The sequence below is a fragment of the Sceloporus occidentalis genome, unplaced genomic scaffold (genome assembly GCF_023333645.1).
Source record: "Sceloporus occidentalis isolate IW3139 unplaced genomic scaffold, rSceOcc1.0.p SCAF_5, whole genome shotgun sequence".
NCBI classification, from domain to species: Eukaryota; Metazoa; Chordata; class Lepidosauria; order Squamata; family Phrynosomatidae; genus Sceloporus; species Sceloporus occidentalis.
Window position 1 is genome coordinate 61805465 of NW_028316985.1, and position 12447 is coordinate 61817911.

Consider the following 12447-nt stretch of genomic DNA (forward strand, 5'->3'; position numbering starts at 1 on the left):
GGAATTCGGCTTACGAAGGTTTTTCGGGTTACGAAATTAACCGCGGAACGAATTAATTTCGTAACCCGGGGGACCACTGTATACCTCTGTATGTAATATTTAGTCTGCCCCTAAAATCTCCAGTCATTAAAAAAGGAAAAGACATAAAACAAAATGAGCACAACATGCACACATACCTCTTCATTTCTATATTTTCCTAGCCAATAAACTGGGTCACCCGGATATCCTACAAATTTACCCTTGAAGAATGCAATGTAGAAGCATGAAGAATAATAGTTGACAAATTGGAATAAAAACATCTTTGTAGTCAGACTATTTTCATAATCTGTCTGTGTTCTTGGTAGTTCTGTAGTTTACAGGGCAAAGGAGAGAGAGAGAGAGAGAGAGAGAGAGAGAGAGAAATTAACTCAAGAACAGCTTTGGAGATAAATATACAGTGGTGCCTCGGGTTACGAAATTAATTCGTTCCGCTGTCAATTTCGTAACCCGAAAGGCTTTCGCAAGCCGAATTCCCATAGGCGCTAATGGGGAAAAGCCGCGATTCCGTGTGAAATCGCGCAGAAAAGCACCAAAAGTTTTTTCGTAACCCGAAAAAACTTTCGCAACCCAGAACAATAATTTCCTATGGGTTTTTTTCGTAACCCGAAAAAACTTTCGCAACCCGGAACAATAATTTCCTATGGGTTTTTTTCGTATCCTGAAAATTTCGTAACCTGGGTATTTCGTATCCCGAGGCACCACTGTATATGCATGTTTACAGACCTGAATACAAATTATATTTCTATAATAAAGATTATGAGGAATTGCCTAGTGTACAGTAGCCATTATGCTAATTCCATGGCCATGTTTATATATATATATATATATATATATATATATATAGGAGTGTGCTCTTCCACCCAAGAACAAGCAGCAATTTTAAATGCAAAAAAAGCCTTCAGGAAATTCAATACATAATGAACATAACATTTTAATGTGATGCAAATGAAAGAATATTAAAATGCAGCTACTTTAGATGCACCAAAACAGGAGATCTTGTTTAATGTAAAAACTCAGCAGTCCTTGCAATGGCTTAACTGTTTGCTTAGGAGAGAGTTTTCAAATAGTGGGTTTTTACTTATTTATTCATAAGAGAATAGCTACTCTATGAACAGTAGCCAGTGTAATTGAATCTATTATGCTGAACTGATCTATTTTCATAAAGTTGGAATTATTATAGTAATCTTTTGTGCATTGTCAGTTTCATAAATATACAGCTGTAAATAACTGATGTCCTAGCTACGTAAGGATTTCTTAGGCAAGGAGCTGAATGTTGTTAACTGAGAAAGCCTGGAGACCAAAATATTTAGAAGTTTTTACAAACAATGGCAAGACAGTTCTAAAATTCACGGCACAGATATTTTGCTTGCTGAGTTTCCTCTTAGGATTACACTACTTTTCTCCATTCACCCTAGCATTTCTGTAGTTGATTACAAATGCAATAATCTCACCAAAGTCAGTAATCATGATTGCTACTTTCTCATAGACCATATTCAGAATCATAATTATTATAAAGCTGATGATGGAAGCAGAAACTGAGGTTGCTGCTTGTGGAGTCAGGTACTTCTGGATTGCTTCTGTTCCATTGATATGTCTAGGGAGTGTTGCAGAAAATACCAGAAAAACAGAAAGTCTGTAAACAATGATGCCAATAACTGAGGCAACAATGAGCAGAATCTGAAAACAGAGAAGAAAAGATAATTTATATTGTTAACTTAATTAGGAATACATACTATGTGCATATTGCATATATATCTGATTTTCAAAAGAAAATTTTACTGATCCCACTCTCACTCCCAGATTCAGCAGAAAAGTTTCTTACTACAGCACCCAAAAATTTGTACACAGAAAGTGTCCGTTCAGACATATGATTTTTAGCACTACAATTCAAAAGACAGTATGCAGCTATTCAACCTGTTCATGGTGAAAGGTGAAAGCAGTGGGTATAAGAGGAAGGTTGCAAATGGAAATAGAAACAATTACAAAGGTCATTCCCCTAAAACTGCACGAATGAGGAAGGGCAATTGCACATTAAAAGGCTAGCCTAGAGGTGTGAAAAGAGAAAGAGAGAGAGCGAGAGAGAGAGCTAGGAGATTAGGTAAATAAATACTTGGAATTAGAATAGCATACAAGTAAAAATGAGTGATGGTAACATACGTGTATGTGTGTGTATGTAATAACAACCGAAGAAAAGTACCGGTATGCAGGAAATACAAAATAATAAAATGCCAGTCTTCTATCTTGAAGATAATTTCAGTTTCTTTCCTACTCACTGCATTTCTTTCTCTTCTGATTTCTTCCTCCTAACTTTCTTGACATCTAAAACTTTCATTAGCAGAAAAATTATTAGGGTACTCTCATGAATGCCTCTAATATTCTGCTTGTGTAAGTGTAGTGAACACAGGTGATTGCTTTGAGTAACTGGTAGAACTTTCCCTGCTACATTGTTCTCTTTGTTTCTGAAGGAACTATCAAGGTACCAGCTTGAATGGCAATTGAACCACTTTTAAAGTTTTCCAATGAGGGCAGGTAAGATTGCTTAAGATGGAGGTAACTTTCATGGTTTTTCGTTTTCTCCTGCAGATCCATTTGCTCCAGAGATTTCGAGGAACATCCACATCAGTAATGCTAGGTATTACCAAAGAACGGGGGAATTATGAGAGGTCACCACCCCCCACCATCGGTGAGATCCTTCTTTTCACAAATGGGAACTCTAGTTCCAGAGTATTAAAAGAAAGAGAAACGCAGTTTACCATAAGCGTTCGTTAAGAAACTTCTGGAAATCCTATCATAGGCTTTTCTTGGCAAGATTTATTCAGAGGTTATTTGCCATTACCTTCCACTTAGGCTGCTGGAAGATTCTAATTTGCACAAAGTCACACAGTGTTTCTATGGATGAGTTGGGATTTGAATCCTGATCTCGTAGAGTCTTAGTGCAACACCCAAACTACTAAACCACACTAGCTCAAGATGCACAATAGGTACCAAACCAAGGCCTGTGTAATATTTATATTTAAAACAATCTGCTTAATACCTGTATTGTAGTAAGTTTTTTTTAGAAGCCAGAGTGAAGCAGACAGGCAAAAGGTGTGGTCAGAGGCCGCTCCAGCCCTGATCACTCCAGGACCATGGCGACCAGACGCTGTGGTCATGAAGCCATTTGCTGCCACGGTCCTGAACAGGCTGCCAGCAGGAGCAGATTTTTGCCACTCCTGTTTGGGCTGGCTTAAGGCCACCTTAGGTAGCCTCAGAACAACTTCTGGGTTGTTTGGTGGCATGCATCATTTGAACACCACACCCTCAAAGCGTCCAGAAGGCACTTTATTTAGTCTGTGTGTTTTGGGCCCCAGATAAATATAATGGCAGAAGAACAGTATTGTAAAGTTGGGAGATTCTTACAAGGGAGTGGTTTTTGCATCATGTTATATGCATCATGCCTAGTCCCAGAGAAAGAAAATCACCTGGAGAGAAGCCACTTTGGGGAGGGAAAATGAAGAGGAAGGGTGGAATCATCTTTTTACCCACTCTGCACTTTAAATGTCCCCCAAGAGAAAACTGGCATGATTGACAGTCTAATACTGTATCTGGGCTATTGTTATTGCAAAGGATTACTCTAATGTCAGCTGTCTCTTGTTGCTGGTGAAAGAAAAAGATTGAATTCATAATGCCATTTATATGAAGTTACAAAAGCATGAACTGAAAAAAATGTTCCATAATCCATATACCATTTCCATCCATTTAGTCCTGTACTACCATGCAGAAAACTTCTATATCATAAGCAAATCATTTCTCTTTGTTGTACTAAAAGGCTCCCCTAATGGAATTCTTGTGTTCCTGAAATTCAGCCCCAATCTGTAAGAGTAGATCCTTTTAGCACCTTGCTTTATATTATCTTTAACACAAGATTGCTTCCCTTGGGAATCAAAAGGTTATTGCCAACGCACTGGTGGCTATGAATCACTGATGCAGATTGAACCATGTCACTCACTACAGGCACAACTACAGTTCTCTGAAATGTTCCCTGTTCTGCGTAGGGATGGAATGGAAATTTATCAGTTTCCCAACTGGGGTTGCATTTGGTGTTCTCAACCCCTTTCTGAACTTAGATGGGAAGGAAAAAGCTTGTTTATAGTTCCCACAAATTGCAATAACATATTTTTTTTTGTTTCTGGCACAAAATAAATTGCACATTTTTGAGAACTGTGCAAGAGTTTAAGAAACTGTGTACCTTTGCAGTAAAAACTTATACTTGCAGTCTTTTTACTATATATAGAAAACTACACAGCTTACTGAGAACGCAACCACTGACATCATTACCAGTTTGAAAAGTTAGCAACCAAATGTTACACAACAGGAAAAGAAACAATCTGACTGAAGCTGTAGCCATATGAAATTTTGTAATGCAAGATTGTTGTTTTCTACACAACGTTTGCTGAGAACATTTTTATTGTGCAAAGTTGTTTTTAATGGCAATGTTGCACAACAAAACCATGTGCCCATTTTTTGTGTAACATTGCTGAACTCTGTATAACATTGTGCAATATTACAAAACACACATGTGGCTGCCTAGATTATTTTTAGCACACACCACACAATCTGAATGTTACACAATTTCCTTTCCATATCAAAAGCTGTGCAGTTTTCAAGGAAGACTGCACAAGCCTCAGGAGATGCTGCATGCTTCCTAGAATGTGCATGCACTGCCACTGAGGACAACGAGCCACCATTGGAGACTTGAGCATCCATGGATTTTGGTATCCATGGGTGTGTGTGTGTTCCAGAATGGATCCCCCGTGGATACCAAGGTACCACTGGACTTTGAAACAATCAGATGAAAAACTATTTAATTGTTCTTGATATGTACCAGGACTCAGAAAATTGATATTTACTATCTCTATTTCAGTGATGGACAGCAGACTCCTCAGAGTCTCTGAACAAAACCATAAGTATTTCTGTCCATTCATTGCTATCTGTTCCAACATCTGCTTCTTTTTAGTTGTTACCCCAAGGTCTAGTCCCTTGCAACCCCTCTTCTTTTTCAATATCATGTTGATATCAAAAGGAATGTTGAGATATGTAGGTAAGGAGGCACTGTCAATGCAGGAAACCAGTCATACCATATAAGGACATCTGCCACCATATTGGGAGATCCAACTGGCTCAGCATAGGGAAAGCTAAAGAGCACATGGCCAGGATAGATAATTCAAGATCGGAATCCACATAATTCCTTCATGGATAGGAACAATGGTGGGTGACAGACCTTGTGTTTACAGATGGATAGAAACTCAAGTATACTTCCCTCTTTACAAGTTCCCTTCTCATTACTCTTTCCTGGAAACTTTATTTTAAATCCCAAAATCTGCCCCAAGATACATTTTGCCCTATAAATATGCCTGCCAATGCACCTCCACTTGAGATTTAGACAGATACTCTGCCAGTTGAGTCCTCAGACTCCTGGCAGCTGCTGAACCATTTCACTTCACAGAATCCCCCCTCCCTCATTGGAACTTTTCCTTCTGGAACTGATACAGTATTACCTTCTGCAATCCTTAAAGTCACTATCTGCTACTACCTTTTATATCATTGGTTCATGTGAGTGTGTGTGCTTTTGTGTGAGTGGTGATTTCCTTTTACAAATAAAACTACATTTGGACCTTGTATTTTGGAGTTCTGTTTCTCAGAACTGGTATACACAGGCTTGATCCCAGCTTTGAGTTGTCCATACCTTCTTGACTGCTGTAACTGATTTAATAAAATTCCTCTGTTAAATTCTGATTGTGGGTGCCTTCTCAGGACCCTGGCATTTTGGGTAACTTGGTCATAAATGGATTTTAACTCCTGAAGTTGTTTTAAAGTGCATTCAAGTTAGTGGGGGAGAAATCCTCCACCAAAACCTCCAATAGGACAACATCCTTGGGGACCTATAATATATTATAGCATTTATGTTTTTTGAAACTGCTTTTTTAGGCTTTCTATAGTGTTGCATTTATTTTAATGGTTGGCTTGACTTCTTTTAACATTTAATTTTAATTAAAGCAGAAATATGGGGAAGATTAAAAGAACTAGCTTTGCTCTCTTAAGAGAAATGAAAAGGCTAAAAAGGGTCCATTCATCTGTAACACGACAATGAACCAAATGACATAAGCAACAAGAGTGGGGGGGGGGGACCAGAAGGGAAGGTAATTTATCTACAGAATAACTCACTTTGCTTTCATGGAATGTAACAAGGTGTTTAATCAAAAGTGCAGTTTAGAGAAATGAGAGTAAATTTTTAAGCAAAGGGCTCAAAGTTCAAAGATAATTTGCCTATGCTACACAAGGTAATACATTTACAAAAGCTAATACTCATTGAAATTTATAAATGTATGCATGCTATTTCTGACCCAGGCAGTGCAATGGGGCGTATGCTGTTTGTCAAGACAACAATAACAACAAACCTTGGATCATAAAAGGCTATTTTTAGCATCACTTTGGGCTCTTCCAGATTTGTTTAAAGAAGCTGAATTCTTGCAAAATTATTTGCCTGATGTTATTACCTCTGTGTCCACACATTTCATGCTTTTGGATGGCTGTTTCTATTGATTTCTTAGATTTGCACTAGAACTATTCTAAACAATTTTTTATCCCAGGTCATAGTTTGCTGAGGTGGGCCTATACTATGTTTTGAAGATAAAATTTTGTCCTCTCTGAATTTTTATTTTATGTTTCTTACAGTTAAAGTGTGATAGTGCAAAACTGTCATTTCATTGATACACTGATCATTATAACTTTATTTTTTAAAGAGGAGATAGTGGAGGATGAGGCTTTTTTTTGGTCTCCAATATGCATCAAAATTAAGAAACCCACCTGAGAGTGGGAATAAAATGTTTCAGATGGTGCAAGAAATTGCCAGAAAATAGTCAGGGACAAAATAAACATAATTTGAATATTTAAGGAAAACCCTGAGAACTTCAGTAACAAATACTACAACCTGCAGCAGTACCCTAACACATGTATCCTATCTGGAGGAGTCATGTATTATATAGAGTCTGGAAAATGGTGTATGTGTTTTACTAAGTGACAAATCCATGGCCAATTCCATCTCACCAGAATAGGAACCTTATTTTCTATTGAATATTGAAATGAGATGGAAGATGTGATTTTATAAATCTAATAACAATTTAATAATAAATGAACAAATGAACAAATAAATAAATAAAAGCAGCTCAAAATATTTTTTGCTGAATATTTATCTTATATTTAAGATGTACTATAAAACTTCTTAAAACATACCTTTAAATATAACCTGTGAAGCAGCGCACAGAATCCAGGAAATTAAGCTGAGAAACCTGGTGCACAAGAGGTATCAAGGGCTGAGAATGGGGTTCAGAAACAGGGGGCTCAAGCTGCAATAATAAGGCAGAAATCCAGAAAGGTAGCCATCAGAAAGAAGTCTGGCTGTGCAAAGAAACCAGGATTTCAATACAGAATAGCAGAAACAAATGGCAGATAGGAGCAGGAAAAAGGGATCAATTCTGGAATAAGAGAGAAAGCAACTAGACAGTCTTGGCAGGGGAAGAGACCAGAGATCTTTTCCACATGAGACCCAGCTGTAAAGAAAGCAAAGCCATGTGCATTTCTCAGCCAGTACAGACAAAAGAAAGAACTGTATCACATAAGTACCTATCAGTATCAGGAGTCATACCGTTTTGCTCTTTGCTGCATTTATCATCCCAAAGTAGCAAAATAAATGGTAAACAGTAGTAGTAGTAGTAGTAGTAGTAGTAGTATTTTTACCCAGAATAAAACTGCACTTGTACAGAAGGTCATTCTTACACACTTTCCACAGGCTGTATATGGAACATGCTCTTCTTGCTGTGAAGAAAATTGATTGAGGAAAAATTATATGGATTAAAAAATAATCTATATTTGTACTCAGTGTTTAGGAAAGACAGTTTAAGTTTCTGACAAGTTCCTAGATTACAATACTTCACCTTTCATGCTGACAACTATTTCTTTTAGGTTAAGAATGCCTTGCCAAACCTGACTGTACCTGATTAAACTAGAGACAGTGCTAGTCAGCACAGACATTGGAGATTATCACATTAGCTTCGCTGCTGGGATAAACCTGGGATGTAACTTGTTCAAGGCAGATCTTATCACATTCACCTATTGCTGGGCAGTATGCAGCCCCGGGTTTCTCTCGCAGGTTTTCAAGAAGATTTTCCTATTCTTGAAAATATATGGGACAAGCCCAGGTTGCATACAGACAGCATACTGCCTAGCGATGGGTGGATGCGATAAGATGGGTGAATGCAATAAGAACTTAAGAAAGTTACAGTCCCGGGTCTATCCTGGCAGCGAAGCTAATGTCATAATCTCCACTATTGAGCTCAACAGATCAATAATCTTATTATATGGCAGATTCCTGCAGAAAACCTCTCTTCAAATTCATTTGATCCAAAGAGTGTGTTCTCCCTTATAACCATTCTGGTTAAGAAATTATAAAATCAAAACACATCATTATTGGTCAGTGTACATCTGCTTACCTGTGTGATTTCATTCATTACTACATGACGGCATTTTGCTTCATACTCTGGCCGCACTTGTTCTTCCTGTTCTAAGAATTCAACAGTGTCCCATTCATATTCCAGCTCAGCCTGCCGCCGTTTCCAAAACTCCAGAAATAGAGTAACTGTTCAAGGAGAAAACAAAGAGAACCACAGAGTATAAGGATTACTCTAGGTTTATTGTTTTGCTTTGCAATTCTGTGTAGAAATGGAGTAAAGTCTTACTGTCTGGAAGAATAGCACCCATTTTGTTTTATAAAGCAAGTAGTGGAACTCATTTCTCTCACGAATTATTGCTAGAATCATTTGGTTTCTTTTTTCTTTTTATAAGTTTTCAGTATTGCAGCAAACCATTCTACAAGCAGTTTCACCACCTCCATGGTTATGCAAGAAGAAAGCAGTAGTAGTGGTGGTAATGGGACAAGGAAGAGCATGGCTTTGGACCATTTAGGCTGCTGCCAGACTGCAGAATTAATGCAGTTTGATACTGCTTTAACTGTCATGGCTCCATCTTATGGAACCCTACGATTTGTAATTTGTTGTGGCACCAGAGCTCTCTAATAGAGAAGGCTAAATAGTTCACAAAACTATACATACCAGAATTCCTTAGCATTGAATCATGGCAGTTAAGGTGGTGTCAAACTGCATTAATTCTGCAGTGTAGATGCAGGCTTATTTCAAAGGCAGACACCTTTTGAAGTTCTTGGACCAACACCATGGGAAGGTGGGTGAGGGCTCTTTTCCTCACCATCACTCCCACTGCTGTTGCTCACATACAACTATGGTAGCAGAACTATCTTATCTCTATCATGGAAGAGAATGTGAAGGTAATGCAGTGATTTTTTTGTTCTTTTTGGCAACCTTTTAATTATGGTGTTTATTTATCCATCCTGCCCTTCTGTTTCTCAGTCCTGCTACCTTCTGAAGACTTGAGGAATCTCTTTGTACCTTTTACTTGAATGGACAATGAACAGTGGTAATTTTAGGATAATAGTTTTGATTTTCAGTCCCCTTCATTTGTTAGGTCTAGTTTTTGGTGGAACATGTCTGATTCTGGAATGTTTCTTATATATGCAACTCTTGCCTGCAATCTGGAATGGTAGATGGCAGAAGTCTGTCATTCAGCCAACAATGAACAGATGATAATCCTTCTGGACCTTCAAAATCCCCCTTTACTTTATCCATTTAAATACAAATGAATGCATAGAGGAAATGATAGCAGTTGCATCTGCTGGTACCAGCCACAACTAACATGGGTGTTCTATTATATCAATTTCCTCAAGCCATTTTGTATTCACCTGAATGTGTGCAGCCTTCTCTACATGCTGTTTGTGGATCTGGAAAGTAGGCTTTTTTGGGGAAATCCACGAACATTTGTGTGTGTGTGTGTGTGTGTGTGTGTGCGTGCGCGCGCATATGTGCTGAGCAAAAGGCTAGAGTTTCACTGCATGTTGGGAAAGAGTGATGGAATATTAGAAATTTTCTTACATTTTAGGTTCATAGTATGGTACTGTGTTGTGTGTGAGAAAGAAGGAATTCTTTCATTTCAACCATAAACTGGACAAGGATAGTTGTTTCTATGGTACCAGGGCTTGGAAACAACAGTGGAAGTGGTGGCCACTTTTTAGGCCTGGAAAGTATTTGAGCGTTGCCTGCTCAAGAGGTGTAACCCTAACGGGAAAGAGCAGAGCATAATGAACTTTTTCCATTTATATTTTTTTTTATTGTTTGTATTTGAATTTCATTACTGATAAGTAACATTCCTTTTTGTATACAGTGGGCCCTTGCTTTACACAGGGGATCCGTTCTGGACCCCCCTCCCCCCCCATGTAAGGCAAATAATGCATAAGCTTGAGCACCATTATATCCAATGGGGCTCATGCTCACTGCACGGCTATGCACCCCATTCACGAGCCTCATTGGATATAATGGGGCTCGTGCTTGTCATACGGTAATGTGCGTGCAGGCGACACGTGCCATTTTCCAGGCGGCTTCAGCGTATGCTGAAAGCCGCCTATAAGGAGCCTGCATATGGCGCAGGCTCACTATACTTAATTAATTAATTGCATTAAAGATAAATTTTATTATTAACAAATAAAATGAGCCCAGAAACACTTATTGTTAAATGTATATATCAATAAAACTTAAACAGAATTTAAATTGACTTGTCCATCAATTGTTTTCTGGTTTGCAAGTAAACAGTACTACACTACACTATTATGAGATGTGTAACGGTTGTTGTTACAAACAGATATTTTCTGAGAGCAATGCTTCTACTTTGGTTTTGATTAAATATGCAAGACCTGCCCATGTATATTTTTGAAGTGGACTTACCCCATATTCCCATAAATACTGCAAACACTAGTGTTCCAAAGCTATCAAATATACACAACTTCTGGAAAATATTAAGGAAAAAAACAGCTTAATATACAATAAAAATATTCTAACACAGAAAAATAATATTAGTTCTTTTGTTGCTGTTGGGTTCAACATAATTCTGTGAAGTATACAAAGAAGTTTTCATATGCAGAGTTTCTCTTATGCCACAATGATAACAATCTCATCTTTAATACCTATGGCTATGCAGTTGCTATTCCTTTATCATGCATATGTGGCCAAACAGAACATGCTCATTAGTGTTTAAGGGAAGAGTGAATTTATAGACCTGCTTCCATGACAGCTTCTCACTGAGACATCTTTTCCCCATAGGCCATCAGCTGAAGGCACTGACCATCTGTTTGCTAGGGGATGCCAACTGGCAGCACTGGGTGTACTGGTTGCTCATATATGAAAAGGTGTCTGGATAAGGGCCACTGGGTTTTATGGTTAAAGAAACTTTCCACTTTCTCATTTCTGCTGAGTATTATAAATCAGAGAAATGTATCACCACTCTAGTCCAGATGTTGAAATATTGATTAAAAAGTTTTTGAAAACCTACTTGTCATCTTGAAGAGATATTTTTTTCAGTGTTAGTAATATCAAATGAAAACATTAAAAAAATAGAGCAAGATAAAAACAAGGAAGCATATGAACAGCCTCAGGCTGTGTTCAAACATTTTTTATTGCGTGAGGACAACAACTATCTGATCATAATGTGATTGTGTAGAACTAATATCACAGATCAGCTGCTCCAGATGTTGCATTTAGATATATAAACCAAAACCTAAGAAATGGAAAGCAAACTGTAATGTGATAAGCTTATCACATGAAAAGCATGGTAGGTTTAGGCATATTTAATAATAAGAAGAAAAATTTAAAATGCTTTCCATCTCCGTAAATTTTCTTATTTACAACTCCATTTGTTATAGCCTTTATATTACAGTGAGCCTTGTTTTACATGGGGGATCCATTCCGGACACACACCCCCCCCCGTGTAAAACAAAAAACGCGTATGCTCAAGCCCCATTACAAGTGGCGCACAGTACAGAGCAATCATAAGGAGATTGTCCATCACTTCAGTGACAGGAAAGTAGACATAACTCTTTGTATTTCTCAATGGTGTTTGTCTGCCCCCCCTTTCAAAAGGGTTTAAAATATTAGACGATTCAAAAAGAATGGCGCAGAGCCAAATAAGAACAGCTTTATTTTTGTACCATTCTTTTTGAATCACTCTGTACTTAATCAACCTGTCATATGTAGTCTGTCCTGCAGCCTCAGTTGGAATGAAGAAAACTTGGAAACGGCTGATCAAAGTACTCCTGTGTAATGCTGCACTCCAGAATATTGTGTTGCACAATCTGCTCTGCATGGAAACATTATCTGTAGCAGATGTACACCTGTGAACATTTCCATGGCTCTCCTGGAGCTCTTCTCCATCAGTGGAATGGAACTTCCATTGCATCCTAGCCACCCAAGAAGA

General features: G+C 38.0%; 1 protein-coding gene across 1 annotated transcript in view; it reads right to left on the reverse strand.

The window, feature by feature from the left end:
• LOC149312238 (anoctamin-6-like) overlaps positions 1-12447 on the reverse strand; it is a 69960-nt gene that overhangs the window by 10443 nt on the left and 47070 nt on the right. The window contains exons 10-14 of the mRNA XM_089526826.1: positions 10923-10983; positions 8568-8713; positions 7816-7893; positions 1491-1716; positions 177-346 (exon numbers count right to left, since the gene is read on the reverse strand). Of these exons, the coding sequence (XP_089382952.1) occupies positions 177-346; positions 1491-1716; positions 7816-7893; positions 8568-8713; positions 10923-10983 (681 nt within the window). The remainder of the gene's footprint in view (positions 1-176; positions 347-1490; positions 1717-7815; positions 7894-8567; positions 8714-10922; positions 10984-12447) is intronic.